General features: G+C 36.7%; 1 protein-coding gene across 1 annotated transcript in view; it reads right to left on the bottom strand.

Moving 5' to 3' along the window:
- LOC143247391 (CD151 antigen-like) overlaps positions 1-21570 on the bottom strand; it is a 48686-nt gene that overhangs the window by 13268 nt on the left and 13848 nt on the right. Inside the window, exons 2-3 of the mRNA XM_076495390.1 lie at positions 5913-5982; positions 1851-2042 (exon numbers count right to left, since the gene is read on the bottom strand). Coding sequence (XP_076351505.1) covers positions 1851-2042; positions 5913-5975 — 255 coding nt within the window. The 5' untranslated portion in view covers positions 5976-5982. The remainder of the gene's footprint in view (positions 1-1850; positions 2043-5912; positions 5983-21570) is intronic.

Here is a 21570-nt window from a genome sequence, read left to right as displayed (position 1 = left end):
TCCTTCCACGTCAACTGACGACCCACACGTCGACAAAATCAACACCCTGGTGCGGGCAAATCGACGTCTGACTGTCAGGGAGCTTGCTGAAGAGTGTGGGATATCAGTTGGATCTTGTTACGAGATTTTGACCGAAAAATTGAAGATGCACCGCGTTGCTGCGAAATTCAGCCCTCAGAACTCGTGAGTTTTTGGCCAAACACTCGATCACTGTTCTTCCCCACCCCACCCCCCCCTACTCACCTGACCTTGCTCCTTGCGATTTTTTCTTGTTCCCCAAACTCAAAAGACCCTTGAAAGGAAAAAGATGTGAGACGATTCCCGAGATTAAGGCAAATGCGACGAAGGAGCTGGAGGACATTACAAAAGAAGCGTACCAGGACTGTTTCAACAAGTGGAAACACCGTTGGGATAAGTGTATGCGTTGGGGAGGAGAGTACTTTGAAGGGGTCCCAGACCTGTAACTTCTACATAAAGTACATTTTGTTTTATGACGTCAGTCCGCGTATTTTTTGAACAGCCCTCGTACATTTACAGATGCATGTAACGTATATCCTTAAACGTGTTTTGGGAAAGTCTCATCTGTTCTCTAAATTTGTAGAAGATTCTCGAGCCAAAGAATCGACAACGTACTATGTGTGTATGCAAAATACTAGTGATATCCAGCTGAATTTCGAGAATCTCGCCTGATGAATAATAAAAGGTAGCAATCGCAACACGCGAGGAGACAGTTTAATATACTGTTGTATCGCTACAGTCAGTATAATTATTATAAACTTCGGAAGCTATAATCGTGATAAACGCTTATTAATCCGGAAACTACGAATATTTGACCAGGAACGTTTCTAGATTTCGAACATCACAAACTATTGGACTTCGGTGAATTAACTTCAGGAATTAGCATTTCTGCGAGGACGTTAAGTACCTTCGTCGGTAAAAAAAGTCAGCTTGTAAGTGGCGTGAGGCCAGCCAAGAACAGACAGCTAGCTAGCTTAATTAAGAGAAGTATGATAATTTCAACTCAAAATTAATTTGCTCTCCGTGAGCCGTATATAAAATATTCAGTTCCAGAACAGATAAAAGACTGAATAATCTTTGCAAAGTTGTTATATTTTTTATATAAATAACTTTGTTTATAGTGTCAAAATGTTTAGGGAATAAAAAAATAAAAACTCATACGACTGTAACTGATACTGTTAACCTCAACCAACTACTGCTCTAATGTTTAATTCAAATTTTGTAGAGTGAAATATTTGTATATTCTTAAACATTGCACTTTAAAAAATTTCTTTGTGCATTGACATAGGTGAAATGTTAAACTATTACAATAATCATATTTAACAATAATAAGCACGTTGAAAAGTATACAATAATGACGAAGTGTCAATTTCGGTTTTGACGAATACTTTAATCTCTGAAATTAAAATAAATAATGATGTACTCTTTTTCATAAATTAGTTTCATTATATTTGTTACCATAATTAAAGTAGTTTTAACGTTAATACTAATAATTAAACTTACGAAGAATACTTTGCATTATTAGTTTAAATGTGAGGATTTTGAGCAGTCTAAATATCCACAGCTCATCGACCTACGCGAGATACTTCTGAGATTACGGTCGAAAATGTTGATAACTTTAAATGCATTCTAACCACTAAATATTTTAATTTTATTTTGTATTCATTTATTATAGAATAAGATACCTTTTTAAGTACTTAACCGTATAGGTACCTTGCCATTGAAAATTTTAATAATCACACGTGAAACCAAATCAATACTTTTTTGTTTGTTTGTTTGCTACAGTAATAACTTACCTTCCACAAATCAATATTATAGGAGGAAAAACTTACCGACAAGAGCATACATTTTATTTCTTTGACGGCTCCCATGCATCCAAGGAAAGCAACGATGATAACTATTACACCACTTGCAATAAGAATTGCTGCTGAACTGACGTATAGGTTACTGCCTAGCAAACTTTCCATAAATGCTCTGTCTGCTAACGTCCATACTCCTATGGCGAACACTATAATCCCTCCGACCTTGACGATTAAAAACACAAAACAAAATTAATGTCATGTATACAACAACAAGTAAATTCAACTAATTCGAAATCCGAGTCTAATCACTAAATGAGTATTTTTAATGAAGAATGAGTCAGGCATGGCTGAGTAGTTAACAAGTTGGACTGTAGATCGAAAGGCCCAAGGTTCGAGACACTGAAAAAACTTACGGACTTCAGCTGTGGATGCGTTATAAAAAAATACTCAATACGATAAAAAGAGTTGGCGGTGGGTGCTGTTGGTTGGCTGCCGCTCATCTGGTTTGTTGTTCAAAATTAAAGTCGGTTTTACCGAAGTTTCAGGAGTCTTTGCTCTGGCTCTGATTGCCCATGAGGTACCATACAGGTTAAATTCTTATACATTACTTACAACTATCCACGATCATTAAACTCTTGTTTCATTCAAAAAAAAAAACAATGAAAGCATTCATATGTACAGTGTGGTCTTTTTTTTTAGTTGTAAAAGCTCTAGACTCTTAAACACTAATTTTTTGCGTTTTTACTGTTGGTAGTTTAATAATAAAAGGTTTTAATATTATTTACAACAATATATTTTTGTTGCAGATATGAAGTGTTTGTACGTTACCTCAGTTCTTCTGTGTGTAATTGAGCACGTGTTGCGCTTCAAGATTTTGGTTTTTTTAATCCCCATTGAAAGCTGGTATGACAGCTGCATAATTTAACCACAGCTTGCGAGGTTGCACAGCTTACCACACATACAGAATTTTTAACAAGAAACTATTTACGGATATCGTCGATTAATCTAAAAAAACCTCGATTTTTTTTTGTAGTGGGAGGGGTAGTGGCGTATATTAATTACGAAACCCAAACATTTTTAGGTAAAAGATGCGGAATGTAAATGGATGGCTGAATTCGTCAACTCGAAACATATTTATCAATGGTTGAATGTATAGGTTCGTAGCTAAACCAAAGGAAATTAGAACCATATTAAAAATATAGAGAGAGGCCAATACTAAAAATGCAAAATTAATATACGAACAATGTCTGTGCATTCCTCTAATCGTAACATCAAGATAAATTTCTAAACGTTTGAAACCTTACTGTTCTCTGTACCCCAATATCAAATTTCAAAATATTCTGAGATGTCTTTTGGTTTAGTTTTATCTCGCGTGTCTCGACCAAAATTTATACATTTTGTTCTATATTTTAGATTACTTTAACATTCATTTTCATATAAAATACTGTACTGATAAAAAAGTACTGTACTGAGCGTAATATTACGTTGAAATAGTATGAACAATTAAGTCACCTAGCTAGAAAAAATAAAGTGTTATATTCAGAACAGCGCCTTTGAATTGTTTCGATTATCACTAGTATAGTTTATTTTCCCTATGAAACTCGGAAGCAAAATTTTAATTTATGTCCAACTGTAAAGAAAAAGAATACAACGTTCAACTACGAATAAATCGGAGTTCCTAGCTATTATTACACAAGTTTATGCTGGAAAGTAAGTGTAAGGTACACATCTGTGAATACACGCACAATACATATACGTGTCAGTGTGCGTTCTTTTTTTTGGAAATGACTGCGGAAGTAGGACCCATACTGGGGTGGGGATACACCGTCTGTCAGTCTTAAGGATACATTTTATAATCCCACGTTTTTGCTTGTACCCTAGAATCCCCTTTTTTAAATGTCCAGCGTATTTTTAAAAAAATTATGTTAATGTGTTTTGGTTTATGGTTTGAATATTTTGGCACGTGTCAATATGAAACTGTATTTAATAAGACGCCGACTGCATAAGTACTACCACAAGATACATCACTCTCTTTGCTAGAAGTACAACGAAACGTGTTTTTCTCTATCTGAGGTTTTAGGAAAATATCACTTCCTTATCGTTTGTCTTACCGGGACTGTGATTTATATATATATATATACGTATAACATTATATGAATGAAGTTAGGTCTTTGCTTTAACCAAAAGGTAGAAATTCCGCAATCTGTAAAATATGGTACTCAACCTCTTTTGCATGCCTAGCAGGATATTTATTTTTTATGTTTCTGTTAAACTTCAGATTGCAATTCAAACAAAAGTTAAATCCTGGATTGAGCGTTTATGTGCACAAGCTGGTTCGTTTACTTTGATGCCACGTTTCTAGCACTTGACTTTGAGTTATGCGCGACTTTTTGGAAAATGAATAAACGATGAAGTTTTTTTGTCAAAACTCAAAACCGACGTACAGAAAGATTAGTGGTTCCCTTGTTGCCTCTCACCCCCACCTGCTTCCATCTGTCATATACATTGTTTTATCCGCAAAGCATGTGGCTGATTAATAATGCATCAGGGTTGGGGTCTGCCATGGGTGTGCACACGCATCCTTGCTAGTTCTGAACCATTTTTTTGTCATCAGTTACTAAATTTATGAAAAAATAGAAAATGCCGTGACTATACAGCTTACAAGTTTTGCCAGGGTTTAGTACAACCCATATACTTTCGGCAGTTCAATTTCGTATCAAAATGGGTTTTGTTTGATGGACCCAGCAGGGGTGTATTTTAGGCCTTTCTCAACACGAAATTTACCTTAATTTTTTTTCGAATGAATTGATTAGATAATAGTTGCTTTTTTTTTTTAAGACTATGTTTCGACGTATCATTTCTACCATTCGGTTATGGTGTCTGGGTAGGAAAAAAACACAGTTTAAAGAGGACAAAATGCACAGTCATCTTGTTTCGACGACAGTCGTCCTTTAATATCCGTTTAATTAAAACGTTTCATCGAATATGATTAGGCTCGTTGCAAGTGGATAAAATTAAGTGATTTGGTTTAGAGAAATGTCTAGAATCAATAATAAAGGAAGAGTAGACCATGTGAAGTCATCATGTTACGTTCACAATTACTAAAAGAAAAAAAATTCATTTAAACGAATGTTATTTTCCTAGAATAATATCATAAAGAGATCTTTAATTGTTACGAGTTTCAAAATATCTGTATACAAAATACATACTATAGGGTGTCCCAAAAGTCTAGAACCATTGGTAATTTACATCTTTTCTTAATTTCAAATACGTAACTGACTATATGACGCTGTCAAAAGTTTTTTGTTTTTTTTTGCAGTGAACTAACTACCTGTGTTCTGCCCACCATGGGTATCGAAACTCGATTTTTAGCGGTATGTCTGCGGACTTATACCGCTATGCCACTAAAGGTGGGGTGCAGATAATGGAGTAGGAAAGAGTTACAAAGTGGGAGTACTCGGCTAGACGTGTAGATTTAAAAGTATAAGCTAAAAGCAGCTCGATGCTGACAAAGGTAGCTCTATCTCGGGAATGTCTGGGGACATGCGCCCCCCAGAAATTAATAATTTATATTTGCTATATAAGGCAAATACGCAAAAGTGGGGGTGCTACAAGAGGTCAAGTTAATCTTGCTCTCAGCATAGACATATTTCGAATGACAACATATGGATCACACTATAAAATTCGTTGAAGTGTCTGTGGTTCCAGACTTCTCGGACACCCTGTATAAACAAAATGACAGTTGTTAAAATATGCATGAAATAATAGAATTAATTTATTTTTAATAAATAACTTTTATCTTTGAAATAAACAACTAAACCACCCTTTGGTAGTAAATTATTCCAATACAGAACAAACAATGTAAGGGTCCTAAAGAAAGTAAGTTTTGTCGTGGTGGTTTGAAAGATACATCTTTAGATGGAAATAAGCAACAAATAACAGAATTATTATTACAATGGTAAAGAAAAACGTCACAAAAAGAAAGCATGGTGGAAAGTAAACGCTATACCGCTAACAATAAAAAGTATAGAAACTATTATAATATCTCAATTTTAAAAGCTACTGTTTTCCAGTTTTCAAAATGTAACTTACCAAAATCATTAAGTTGGCCATAAGCATAGCATATTTGATGATTTTTCTACAGCCTTCAACCATCCTGAATCTGTAAATAAAATATTATAGATATCTATCACTGAATAAAACTACACTTTTCAAACGTTTCTCAACCATTCGGCCCGGCATAACCAGGTGGGTTAAGGCGTTCTACTCGTAATCTGAGGGTCCCGGGTTCAAATCCCCGTCGCACCAAACATGCTCGCCCTCCCAGCCGTGGGGGCGTTATAATGTGACGGTCGATCCCACTATTCGTTGGTAAAAGAGTAGTCAAGAGTTGGCGTAGGGGGGGGTTGATGACTAGCTGCCTTCCCTCTAGTCTTTCACCGCTAAAGTAGGGATGGGTAGCGCAGATCACCACCCACCGCCAACTCTTGGACTACTCTTTTACCAACCAATAGTGGAATTGAACGTCACATTATAACGCTCCCACGGCTGAAAGGGCGAACATGTTTGGTGTGGCACGGATTCGAACCCGTGATTACGAGTCTAGTGCCTTAACCACCTGGCCATGCCGGACCTACAATGACTTAAATACAAATTTTGTTCAGGAAGATTGGTTTGTTTTGAAATTCGTGCAAAGCTACATGAGGATTATCTGCGCTAGCCGTCCCTAATTTTGCAGTGTAAAACTAGATGGAAGGTAACTAATCATTACCACCCACCGCCAACTCTTGGGCTACTCTTCCACAAAGTAATAGTGGGACAGGCTATCCCACTATAACGCCCTCACGGCTAAAGGGACGAGTATGTTTGGTGGGACAGGATTCAAACCCGTGACCCACAGATTGCGAATCGAGCACTTCAGGCCAGCTTGGGGAGAAACAATTACATTAATGACGCAACGCTTCAGTGCAAATTAATTTGTACAACTTGTAGGAATACGACACAATTTGTTAGATCAATATGTAAGGTAACAGTGAAAGTTCATGAATGATCCGAGATATACTTACATGGGATTTTGTGTACTAAGAACTATTCAGTGCTTGAAATATTAAAAACGAAAGGGGGTCAAATGGGTTCGTTTGTTTTGAATTTCGTACAAAGCAACACTAGGGCTATCTGTGCTTGCCGTCCGTAATTTTGCAGTGTAAGACTAGAGGAAAGGCAGCTAGTCATCACCACCCACCGCCAACTCTTGGGCTACTCTTTTACCAAAAATAGTAGGATTGAGCGAACTTTATGACGCTCCCACGGCTGAAAGGGCGAGCATGTTTAGTGCGATGGGGGAGGGGCAATTGTCACGTAAAGAAAAACCTGAAGTGCACGTGCCTTCTACAAGTGACCAATCAAGAACGATCTTGCAGAATAGTTTATTGTTCTAACTCGTTCAAACTGTACGATAAGCGACAGATATAAGTAACAAATTAATTGGGGCAGATAGCCTAGTTGTTTTGCGCCATAAAACTCCAAACAACCATCAAATTAATTTAATTAATTATAATTACAAGGTGTTCCAGAAGTACGGAACCACTGGCGATTTGTTGCTTAATTTTAGGTTATGACTGATTATGGCGCTGTCAAAACATGAGAAGACCGAGTTAATTCTTCCGTTAGTCCAAATTTGTTTTCATTTACAAGGACAGCACGTGCAATACATTTTTAAAAAAATCGTTGAACTGCCTGTGGTTTCAGACGTTTGAAACATCCTACATACCAAAATATTCCAATTCACGTAATATCATGCAAGTTTCAGTTTCCGAAACAAGGTTAGTAGGAAACACAAAATTACGACAATTTAGAAAGTAATTGCAAACAAACAAACGTCAATAATAGTAACAAGTTAAGGCATTTTCACTGCACAACACATGACTTGACTGAAAAAGCATTATATACACACATTGTTGGTGCGAACGGTCTGTATAGTCCCTACTAGAAAAAATATATATACTATTATATCTGATATTGTGCGACTATACAATATGAAGAGTTAAATAATGGCTAACGATACTTTCCTTATTTCACCTGTCCAGTGTGCGAGTTGTCTTTGTCCCCACCCCCATAGTAACTACAAAGCACGTTCACACCAATGGTACCTTTGATACTTTTCACTGTTTATATAGTTACGGCTTTCTTACCTTTGGTTAACTTGTGTTTAGGTTTACTGTTGAGGAATGGAATTATTTAAAACCAGTATAACCCAATAATACACGTTGACCAAAGAGTAGATAGAAATGGAACTTCCTTGAACTTAGACTTCAAGATTAGACAGTTTTCGGAATACTAAGTTTATTAGAGACAAAACAAAGGGGCAGAAGTGTACCACATAAATAGCTTTAAAACCACAAAAGAAAGGGTGTCCCAGTACAAAACGCTGAGAATATTAAAACACGTTATTTAACATAGACTTTTTGATTTTTTAATTTTCAATTTAATCAACCGTCGCAGTCTTTAACCGATTTTATCATAAAGAAACTACAATATTTTGTCGTCAGGCTGTTTGTTTGTAGCTAAGCACAAAGCTACATAATAGGCTATATATGCTCTATTTACAACGGGAATCGAAACCCGGTTTCTAGAGCTACAACTCCACAGACATGCTGCTGTGCCACTGAAAGTGGTCGTCAACCAGAACTTATTTGTTTTTTTAATTTCGCGTAAAGCTACACGTGGACTATCTGTGCTAGCCGTTCCTAATTTAGCAGTGTAAGACGAGAGGGAAGACAGTTACACATCACCACCCACCGCCAACTCATAGGCTACTCTTTTACCAACGAATAGTGGGATTGACCGTCGCTTATAACACCCCTACGACTGAAAGGGCGAACATGTTTGGTATGACAGGGATTCGAACCCGCGACCCTCAGATTACGAGTTGAGCGCTCCAACCACCTGGCCATGCTGGGCCCTACCAGAACTTCAGATAAATATACTACACAGGTAATTTGTGACACTGATGTAAATATAATTCAAGTAGATACCTAAACTCTGTATTTATAAATTAAAGTTTTCCATTCCAATACGAATTATTTTTTCAAAATGTCAATAATATTCCAATGCTTTAAAATTACGCGTTTTTTTAATGAATATAAATGGGAGAAATAAAGCCAGCAAAGGTAATCACACTAAAATCTCTATCCAATGTTATCTTCAACTTTTAATACAAAAGTGCATCAAATATGGATAGAAAAACTACCCTTCCTTTTTCTTCAATTATCCAATTTCTTTCACGGAAATTTAGCTTAAATTGATAAATTCTGAAGGAGGAAAATATAACCTGGTATTCTTATTGTGCGTTACTAACCCTAATTAACAATTTGAAGCGAAAGTTAGTTTCTTCCTTCGATATAAATAAGTGACATCAATTCGACATTTAATGAGAATTATTGCGTCCTAAAAGCACGTGCTCACTCTTTCACAGCTAAATCTCTTACTCAATTGTGTCACAAAATTATCGGTGAATTGTAGCTAACGCCCTCTAGCAGGTGGGTTAATACTTATCTTTCTAGCCTTAATCTAAAATCTTTCGAATTTCTCAAAATACGAGTAGTTTTTAAAACCAATTCCATTGTAATACACTTAAGTAAAACAAGGAATAATATGCTGACGATATCCAACCGGTTCAAACTGAACTCAGTTGTGTACCTACTATAAAGGTATCAAACCACGGGGTAATACGAGGGCGACAGTTAAGAGATTCTTAGTTTACGTCAAAACTAGTTACTGTGTTAAGCATTTCTAGAGAAAACTATCAATGCAATTAGCATCTAAGGAATGTTTGATTTGTTTTTTTAACTTCGGGCAAAGCTACACGAAGGCTATCTGCGCTAGCCGACCCTAATTTAGCGGTGTAAGACTAGAAGTAAGGCAGCTAGTCATCACCACCCACTGCCAACTCTTGGCCTACTCTTTTAACCAACGAATAGTGGGATTGATCATCACATTATAACGCCCCCACGGATGCAAGGGCGAACGTGTTTGGTGTGACGGGGATTCGAACTCGCGACTCTCGGATTACGAGTCGAGCGCCATGACCACCTGGCCATGCCGGGCCCGAGTAAGTTGATTGACTGGTTATTTGGAATTAAACAAAAATCTACACAACTGGCAATTTTGCCCAACACGAGTAATGAAACTCAGTTTTTAGCAAGGTGAGTCCGAAAACATACTGCTGTATCGCTGGGGGCAATCACTCAGGACTAAGTGTTAAATAAAATACTGATTTACGCGCACACACACGCGACACATTAAAATAGTGATGGCATTACGCTTTCAGGGCCGTCTCTAATTAGAAATTAGACTAAATTTAAGTGAGATAAGGTAATATCGAGATTACAAAGAGTGGCAAAGGAGGTTATGTAAAAAAGAATAGTACTACTTTGATCAGTAACAGAGAGTTAAAGACCAGTAGCAACAAACCACACCACACTACTTTCATAAGGAAAGGAGTTTGCTTTCGCGACGAACATTTGACCCCGATTTTAAGCGCTACCTAAAGTCCATAAAACTTCCCCTTTGTTTTATCTTATTGAATATACTAAAGGTTCCTTCTTCCATGAACTGGCAAAGTTTATTTCTTAAAACAAACACTCGTAACAGCACACACACCTGCACAAAAATTCACCCGAATTTGGAGTATAACGACACGCTCATGTAACTACTGTTTTCTTTTTCACGAATGTGGTGGTTGGAGAGAGGGTGGCCAGAAGTAAAGTCACGTGAAAAAAAAGAAAAAGAGAATCACATTTTTAATACCCAAATATATAAAATAATACAACAAAAAGACATTAAGTTTGTTAGTTATTACAATAACAGCATGATGTATTATGTGTAACGTTACGTGAAACGTGCCGAAGATATACACATTAATAACACAACTTATATAACTGTTGCATAGGATATGTATAAAATTTGATGACGAACACGGTAGGTTAAAGCGTTCGACTCGTAATCTGAGGGTCGCGGATTGGAATCCCCGTCGCAACAAACAACGCCAAAATCAGGGGTTCGATTCCCCTCGGTGGATTCAGCAGATAGCCCAATGTAGCTTTGCTATAAGACAAACACGCACCAAACATACTCGCCCTTTCAGCCGTGGGTGCGTTATAATGTGACGGTCAATCCCATTATTGCCATAAAAACTGCCACGACTTCTATATTGGAGAAAGAAGCAGAAAAATGGAAGAACAAAAAAAAATACCTTCACATGTTTTTGAACACTGCAAATCAAATAAAAACAACATAACCATAGAAAACACCCAGATAAAGTATGGAAACAAAACAAACAAATGCAAAATTAAAGAATTCCTACTTATACAACAACTAAAACCAAAATTAAACCAATATAAAGAAACACCTTTATACCTGTACTTGGGCCTGGGAGGGCGAGCAAGTTTGGCGCGACTCGGGCGCGAACCCGCGACCCTCAGATCACGAAGCGCACGCCTTAACGCGCTAGGCCATGCCCTCTAGTCTTACACTGCTAAATTAGGGACGGATAGCACAGATAGCCCTCGAGTAGCTTTGTGCGAAATTCCAAAAACCAAACCAAAAAACCTATACCTGTACTAATTAATAACCTAACATCAACGCCCTCTACAATCCGTTACCTGTTTATACTTTCGTCCCTAAGACGGTCACTTAAGATGACCTATGACAGTCGAAACGTTGTTCTCTGCTTTATTAGTAAAAGTGTTAATACCCATACCAGCCGTTCCGAGACACAAACAGTATTACTTTGGCAAGTGTATTTATATATAATACATAATCAATTGCAATTTTCGGGTGTATACTGGTCATAATTAGGTCAGTCATAATTTGTAGAATTAATTTTTCTTTGAAGTTGAAACGTTATTAACACAAATTTCTAAACTGCGACTTTTTTTTTCGTACATTTGAAGAGACACCTAGCTGTTTTCAGAATAGATAACTAGGGAGTAAGAAATTTCCTCCGCTAGAAGGGTGTAAAATTATTTAGCTGACCCACAAGTACGTCAGCATCTTGAACGCCTATTTTATTGTAGGAAATAAATTCATCAAACGTTAAGTTATGGATCTTTCTTGTCCTTCGTGTCTGTTTTGAGCGCCCTATTTTGTCACTTCTCTTTTTCTATTCATGACATTTATACTTCAAAATTTTATGTCTCTTATCTCCAAATTGTTAATCTCACTCTATGGATATTTATCTTCGAAAAAACATTTTATATGTCTCAAGTCATAGGGTTACCATGCCTGTCGAACCGAATACATTAGTTGATAAACGCGAGGCTACACAGTGGATTATCTTGTGTTATGGCCACTACAGGCATCGCAGTGACGGTCAATCCCATTATTCGTTGGTAAAAGAATAGCCCAAGAGTTGGCGGTGAATGGTAATGACTAGCTTCCTTCCCTCTAATCTTACACTGCTAAATTAGGGACTGCTAGCACAGATAGCCCTCGTGTAGCTTTGCGCGAAATTCCAAAAAACAAAACCAGACATCTTTCTACTTTGTGAAAGGTGTGTCTTAAAAAAAAAACATTTAGAAAATATGCAAATAACATAGGATGAACAATCAAAAACTGAAATACGACATGACTGAATTACTGAACACCAAACAAACCTGAAGGCTTGGTGAAGTCAAGATTAAAAGTAATGTTTACAGCACCACACATGAATATGAACGTCAATACATTGTAGAAACAAAAACCTTAATAAGAGGAAATTGGGAAGCAATGTAGACACAAGAAAACTTGAATATAAAACATTAAAATAAGCTAGTTGATTCATATTGAGGTATCCAAGTCGATTGGTTATATATAGTATTAGGATTTCAGGGAAAACCTAGGATCAAATCCCAATATATACAACCACAACAGTCCTTACGAGGGCTTCCTTGACGAAATCAGCAGATTAGCAGTTCGAAACGTATGGTATAGACTAATTAACATACAGTAATCGTAAAGCTAAATTAGTAACTAATCGGATATGGGTGTTCGTATAGGTTACTGCCAAAGACAACAAGAAAACAAATTGCGACCAGCGATTAAAAAAATACATTAAAAACGTTTTTGGTTGATTGACTAAAATTTCTGAGAGGCAAATGTTTTATTTTTGAGATTTCATCCCTAAAGCTTCGTTTTAATGTATAGTGTTTTTTTTTTTTTTTAATTTGCTCGTGTTTAAGAACACGTCTCTTAAATGCAGTATGAAATTTTGGTAAAGGGTGGAAACTGTACGGTCATAGTAAGTTATGTTAAAGCACTTTTGAATACTTAAAACACTAAATCATATAGCAAACACAGTCAATATGAGGTTGCGGTGGAACGGGACGTATCAGAACTACATCAACGTTTTTGTCGTTTAGTAGGTAGTGTGAAGCCGCTGAAGATTGGTCGCTTTTGGGAAAGTTATGAAAACGGCCTTTCTCAGACTTAAAATATTCGTGTTTTCAAGTAAGAAAAAAGTCTTCGCACGGGAGATTTAAAATTTGCAAGATTAGAATACCCGTTGTATTTAATGGCATCTAAAACAGTGGAATATGGAACAATTTGGGTTGCAGGACCATCCAAAAAGAGACGTGTAAAAAAGTCGTACTCCAGTTGTGAAGAATCCACGAACACAAAGATCCTTATTAGAAACTTAGCTAATGAGTTTCTTAAAGCAAAATTCCTCCTAAAACTCAATTTATGTTTAAACCTCATTCACTATTGGTAAATCTTCTGATTTACAACGCTCAAATCAAGGGTTCGATTCCCTTCAGTGTACAGAACAGATAGCCCGATGTGGCTTTACTATAAAAAAACAAAACGTACTCGTAACCCACGCATAATGAAAGTGAGTGTACGTCTAGTACAGTGGTTCTTAAACTTGTTGGGAGGTACTGAAACCCGAAAGTTTAGTACTTGGATTTATTGAACCCTTCGTAATTGGAAAAATAAAATATGATTTTTTTTTCAAATTCAAAACATAAGTAGCTATTTTATTAGTGCACAAAATGAACCATGCATCAGTTGTACACAATATCACTGTGTTCAAAGAACAAAACTAACAAAACATGAATTTCACACAAAATCAAAAACATAATTCAATGAATATTTACTGCAAATCAATGTGACTTTTGCTGTTGCCTTTCAGAGACAAGTTCAGAAATGCGCGGCTTCACCTTGGGAAGTGCCACTCTCATATCTCAACAAAGTGTGTTCCTTTTTTTCGTTTTTATGTCTACCATCCTCGAAAAGATTGCTCGCAAAGATACGTTGTAACAAACGGTATGAGTATCTCAACGGCTTTCTTAGCAATAAGAGGGTACCCTACGATTTGGTAACACCAAAACGTTGAAAGCGTTGTTGTTCTGAAAAGTTGCTGTTGAATCTGACTCTGCTGAAGTTCAATGATTTCTTATTTTCATCAGCTTTTCCCAGCATGATATTCGCCATCTTCAACGCAGCTGGTTTTACGAGTGCTTCACCAATGGTGTGTGGTTTGTCCTGCTTTGCGATCAAGTACGCAACTTCGTACGATGCTGTGAGGATCGGTTTGTCGATGGGTACAAAGCCGAGAACAGGCAAAGTCGCCTTTTCATTGCAAATCATGCATTAAGGACACGGACTCCCATCATGTTCCGTTATACACGTGAATCCGTATTGAGCGTATTCGTCCGACCACTTTCTGTTTTTGCTCGACATAGTTGGTATGAAGGGATTGAAAGATTAGAAAAAAATGATGGCCAATTGGAGCATGACGTCAATCATACGAGTGGGGTGAACGGAAGGAGCACACACACAGTGTGTGTGTCTTGACCTCCACCGAACCCCTGAGACTAACTCATTGCACCCAGGTTATGAACCACTGATCTAGTATGATGACGTCACAAATGACGAAGTGATCAGTGGCAGAACACTTGTGTATTCTTCCTGTATAGGTGGTCATTGTTGTTTGTGTTGTTTTTATCTATAGTAGCATAAAATCTATGTATATTTAGGTCTCGTGCCTTTGTAAGCTGTGCGTGTTTTATAAGCAAGTAACATGTTTTATAAGTTTATATGAATGTAGGCCTAACAGGGCGTTGGTTTTGCCCAGTGATGGGATCCTGCATTTCAGAGCTGGGGAGAGACAGGTTCGAATTCGTGTGATACAATAAAATATCTTCCGCAATTTAAACTGTGAATGGGTTATAAGAGTAGCAGTCAATTCCTTAACGTGGTTCATTGATGGTAGGCTGCTGCTGCCTCGACATCTTCACTTCTGGTCAATAGTTCAAATTTAGGAAAGTTATCAAATAACTTTAGTGTCTTTGCCATAAATAAAAAAACTAAAACTAACACCCATCCCTCTAAGGTTGTGAAACTTCCCGAGGTATTACTTGGAATGAGACCGAAAATATCATTAACGGCGCAGGTGTCCAACAGAAGATTAATTGTGTTCTGAAAGCTTTAAGGTTTTAATTTCCTTGTCTATTGACTTACAAGAGTATGTAGTTCTGGAGAGTTTACTGTAGAAATGTGAGTTTATTAACTTAAGTTACTTTGTAGTTCTGCTATATACAGTTAACTTATTTCATTTCAGATGTTATGAAAAATATGGCTACAATTAATAAAAGGAAGTAGCTTACATTATTACTTAAAATGTATTATATTGTGAATACCTCAATACAAGTAAACTGTACTTCCAAAGAACAGGGTTAAAGCTAAAAAAAACGGCAGTGTTTGTTTTTCTAACTTCGCGCTAAGCTACACGAGAACTATCTGCACTAGCCGTCCTCAATTTAGCAGTGTAAGATTAGAGGGAAAGCAGCTAGTCAACACCACCTACCGCCAACTCTTCGAGACTGTTTTACCAACGAATAGTGGGATTGACCATAATTTATAACGCCCCCATGGCTGAAAGGGCGAGCATGTTTGGTGTAACGGAAATTCGAACCCGCTACTCTCGGATTACGATTCGAGAGCCTTAACCAGCTGGACATGCTGAGCCATAAAATGGCAGTATCACTTCGAACGTTATATGTTACACACAAGTATTAAATGAAAACCCTTAATGTTTATTTCAAACAATAATACTTTTGGGGTAAATTTGAATACTTGGAACGGTAGTAAACGTTTTCTTGTTTGAAAAGAAATTAAATTTTAAAGAAGTTCGAATACGTAAGGAAGTTACATGGTGGCGTAAGAATATGAAGAAATATTTGCGCGATTTATTTTACGTTAAAAATAAAAAAATAACATTTAATTACTTTTATAAATTAAAATGTGCGTGTAATATTAGTTTTATCTTATCAATGGTTTTGTATCAATTCACGTTTAAACTCTTTTACATATAAAAGAACGCTACTTACTAAATCTAGGTAAACTACAGTAGCAAATGAATAGATTACGAGAAAGCATCTAATTAGATAATATCGTTACCCGCTGACCAGACTAGTCTTACAACAAACGTAACTACTGAACCTGAATTAATTTTTCGTCACTTTCACTTTCCGCCGCCAGGCTAAACCTGCTATGTTTTTATAAAAGTAGAATGGTCTCTACCCGTACCTGAATAACCTGACCTGTTTTTGGTCTTTCGAGTAAACCTTGTACAACGTTTTCGGCCAGTTGTCCTCCTCGTTTGCAAAGCGTTGGACTAAAAGAGTTAACTCGTACAGTGCCTAAAACTAGGCCTTTCATTAAAAGAGTTTGTAGCCCGTATGTTAGTAATACTGTTCTATGTTCCACAGAGTGGGGTGTTTGTTTTGTTTTTGAATTTCGCGCAAAGCTACACGAAGGCTATCTGTACTAGCCGTCCCTAATTTAGCAGTGTAAGACTAGAGGAAAGGATGCTAGTCATCGCCAACTACCGCTAACTCTTGGGCTACTCTTTTACCAACGAACAGTGGGATTGACCGTACATTATGACGACCCTCTCAGCAGTAGGGTCGTTCGAATTCCCATCGAACCCGCAACCCTCAGATTGCGATTCGAACGCCTTAGCCAACCTGTCCATGTCGGACCCCGGGCCCCCCAGACTTGAGTGGAAAACAAACCTAACGATTCGTCACTACTTCCTTTAGACCACGTTATTTTCTTTGTTATCAACTACATATCTAGGTCGCTAAAAAACAGTGGGATAAATTCCACCCGTTTTAGCCTATAATTCTAAATTTTGATTTTGTTATATCCACCACAATTAGGCCAGTTTTTAAAGCCTAAACATTCAAAATAGACAATTTTCGCAAAATCTGCAAATATCAGAATGACAGTTCCGGCTTTAAACACGAGTAAAACAAACGATAGCTTTACAATCCTTGCACTCGTCAATTAGGCCTAATTTTTGGAAATCTAATGTATTTGTATTCCCCTTCCGTTATAAAGTTGCAACAAAAAAGTAGTTAAGTACGGTCTGAGTTCTAACAACGTTTTCCACATCATGATAGAACCAATGAAACAACGTTTTTAATATACATTATTATTACACATATTCACACACTTCAGTAGTTCTCAAACTAAATCGAGGTGCTTTTAAAAATTAATTTCAAGCTTGTTCAGGCTTATCGGATGATGTTTCTATCACGTATTTTAGTAATTTAATTCTCTTGAGTTTCGATATTCTTTTACTTAATCTATTGTAGATTTCAAATAAAAAATGTAAATGTAGCATTTCAGTTCAACTTTTTTATTCTCCCATGATTTAATGCCTCAATTTTTTTCTAAGATACTTGTTTTATAAAGTAATACTCGGTAATAAGTCGGTAAACAACGGTTTATTAGCTCATAGAAGTGACTTTTGGTTAGGAGGACACACATACCACATGTATCCAAACATTTAATATGTTCCACCAAAAATAAATCAATCAATTAATTATGCCTATAAATCGTTGTTTTCAAACATATTTTTCTGATTCAAGTTATTGTTTTCGTTCATTAGATGCAAGTAATTTGTACAAGTCTTTTTTACATTTATCATCAAGAGAAGGTACATTGAAAACATACAGCAGGGTGGAAATTTACTATCTGAACAACAACACGAAACACCACATGAGATGGAGGTGTTCCTGACCGAAATCGATTTGCTGGGTCAACAACGTTGGCAAAATAGGTGATTTTAACAGACGCACTATATTCACAGATCGAGGGGTAAAATTCGGGTGGAACGTTCCGGAACGAAGTTCTGTATCTTTAGAACTCAAGCCATTGGCGTTCCTGGTCTTCTGATTAAAATTTCAGGGTGGATTACAAAAATTCCACTTCTTTTAAATTCTGCATTTAACCACTACGTAGATCAAAACCAATAACGTATCCCCCTCACGCATTGTGTTACTTATGAATCTTAACACAAACTAAAGTGCGTTTTGTCCTTAAAATGTGTTAAGTCTACAGATATATAACGCTAAAATCAGGGTTTCGATTCCTTTCGGTGGACTCACCAGATAGCCCGATGTGATTTGCTATAAGAAAACGTACATACTTTGGTAACGCGTTAAACTTGCACAAAATACTTTTCGCTATTATTTGTTATTTTAGCCATTGTGAACTTAAATGTCATATCGAGTTAAATAGTTTCGCCTTTGGTACATTATAAATGGCGAATTTAAGGATTTCCTTTCTTAATAATAAGAGGTTAACAGTTACTCATTTGCGTTAGCTTAGACTACGATCAGAGCTTGAGACACGTTATGAATTAATATTTGCAATTAATTCACGGTGACTTTATTGCAGGCAACAATACTTAGCGTTAAGCCAATCAGACCCAAAGTCAGCGACACAAAGAAATATCGAACCTCGATGTTTAGCTTTATAACTTCTCGAGACTTGCCACTGAAAGGGGCTATTTTTTAAGAAAGAAGACAAATAATAAAAAAATGATTTGTTTTTGAATTTCGTGCAAAACTACACGAGGGTTATCTGAGCTCCTCTTCTCTAATTTAGAAGTGCAAGACTAGAGGGAAAGCAGCTAGTCATAACTACCCATCGCAAACTCTTGGGCTACTCTTTTTCCAACGGGATTGACTAATAGATTAACGCCCTCACTGGAAAAGACAAGCGTGTTTGATGTATCGATGATTCGAAACCGCGACCCTAAGAATACGAATCGAGCGCCCTAACCACCTGGCCATCCCAGACCCTCCAGAATGTAACCAGAAATGTTTGATTGACATATAGTTAGTTTTTCATGCCATGTGCAGTGTTAAACCGCATAAGAATAACGCCCCTAACATCAACCGTTATAACTACACACCAGGAAATTTTCATTGAGGGTTGCGTTTGTTTTCCTGCTTAGTAACATGTATAACAAAAGCATTTAAATACGCATGGTTTAATAAGCGACTTTGAATCGCTTCACAGCAACTCTAAATAAGTACAAGTTTTAGAGTCGTCGATACAAAGTTTTATTCATGCAAAAGGAAAAGACAGACACGAGTCAAAATAAAAAACAAAAAACTGGAAATTTTGTTTGTTTGTTTTTGAGTTTCACGCAAGGTTACACGAGGGTTATCTGCACTAGCCGTCCCTAATTTAGTAGTGTAAGACTACATGGAAGGCAGCTAGTCATCACCACCCAACGCCAACTCTTGGGCTACTCTTTTACCATCAAATAGTGAGATTAAACGTCACATTATAACGCCCCCACAACTGAAAGGGCGAGCATGTTTGGTGCGACGAGGATTCGAACCCGCGTCCCTCGGTTTACGACTTAAACGCCTTAACCCACCTAGCCATGCCGGGCCGGAAATTTTATTCTCTTTATATTGTAAGTTTCGCTTATTAGGCTTCACGACTTTCGAATGTTGTAACAGATTAATGCCACAGCAATTCCAAATTACAGTTTTTATAAGACTTGCGAAATTTGATATTGAATTGACCGAATATGTTATTTATTATTGATATTGTTGTAAATCGAGAAAAATGCACAAAATATTGCATGTAACAAATTATCAATTTTTATTAGCGGATAATAACTTTATTTAGAACAGCGGTAAGTCTATGGATTTACAACGCTAAAATCAGGGGTTCGGTTCCTCTCAGTGGAATCAGCAGATAGTCCGATGTGAATTTGCTAAAACACACACACACACACACATTTAGAACAAAAATATTTATTACGTTCTCACTTCTAAATAAGGGATGGTTAGCGCATTTAGCGCTCGAGTGGTTCTGAGCGAAATTCAACAAAAAACAGTTCAAATATCATTTGCTTAATATGAAAATATTCTCCAACTAATTACTAGTCGAACGTGTTGTCTTCATGCACAATGTTATATTTTATACCTCAATCGTTGGAAGCTTCCATGAAAAGTGAACCTGCCTCAATTAAAGGTTGAACACGAAAAGTGTTGAACGAAAAGAAAAACCCGCTATGTCCGTTTCTTTGCTCTTTAAGAATGAGGTTTATCTATTCTGAGCCAAACTTCTTTTATCATGTTAGGTCAAGCTCTTGAAAATTTGTTCTATTTCAACCTCGTAGACGATGGACTAGGGGGCAGTCCCCCCTTTTGACTAGTTTGCGTAGTGCCCCTTTCAATAAGAAATAGATACTTATGTACAATTATCAAGAAAATTCAACATTTAAATTCTGAATTAATTGGCCTTGGTTAATACAAAAAATTAAGGTGACTCCAAATTAAAACCTGCTCCACTAACTATGGATCTACATTTGGAATAAGATACTCAAGACTTTGGACAAATCCTAAACTGTCCTGATGAAAGTAAGATTTATTTTACTAAATAACAACTCGACAGAAATATAAATATAAAAAAAACAAACCAGATAACACAGACATTCATGAGAAATGCAGCTCCAGGTATATTACTGGAAACACATTAAAATACAAATCGTTGGGTAAACCTGAAAGAAGAAATAATTTCATCCAGAACTTTGGTTTTTCTGAACTTGGAGGCAAGGAAAGACAATCAAACATAATGGAGTGAAATCCAAATAAATCTAAAGTTGGATGAGTAGAAAATATGAGATAGGGAATGTCAATGACTGTTGGGGGGGTTCCTATAGTTATATTATTAGCTTTCAACTTTTATAAGCAGCTTTAAACACACGTGTGACTATTATAAATCTCATATTCATGGTAAATAAAAAAGTTACTGCTTTACTTTATTTACAGAATAAAACATGTTGTGAAACTAGTGTTTTCAGCTTCAAAAATAACAGTTGTTGGGTAAATTTTTCTAACTAAAAAAATATAATTTTCAGTCAATTTCTAACATTTTTAATCTTATTAGGTTTGCCAAGTTAGAATGTCCGAATGTTTCCTTCTTTGGTAATATAATGACTACTCAGATCCTCACGAAACTGGGTACCCAAAGAAGGCATTTCTATTTAGTTTCATTATCTGTCACAAAGAATATGTAAAGTCGGAGGCGTAGGAAATAGCCAGGCCATGTCTTGGCCACCTTTTCATGGGATGCATAGCTACAACGTAAGAATTAAAGCATCCTTATTTCAATTCAATAAATTACGTTGCGTGAATCGTGAGCCATTTTAATTAGAAATAGTGCACCTATCATTTTCAAACATATCGCAGATTTAATGCCCAAAAGAAATGGTGTGCTCTGCATACCTGTAGTGTGATTTCCACAAATCGTGTGTCGAATTGTTGAACATTGGCCATGACGTCACCACTCCAAATTTGCTTTCTGCAGAATGGAAGTTGTTAAACCATCTACAAATGGCATTCTACATAGGTTATCCTGATCAATTAGAACTTCCTTGATGAACGAATACACA

The sequence above is a fragment of the Tachypleus tridentatus genome, chromosome 3 (genome assembly GCF_004210375.1).
Source record: "Tachypleus tridentatus isolate NWPU-2018 chromosome 3, ASM421037v1, whole genome shotgun sequence".
NCBI lineage: Eukaryota > Metazoa > Arthropoda > Merostomata > Xiphosura > Limulidae > Tachypleus > Tachypleus tridentatus.
Note: the sequence above shows the minus strand (reverse complement) of the source record. Positions and strands in the feature narration are given on the sequence as shown.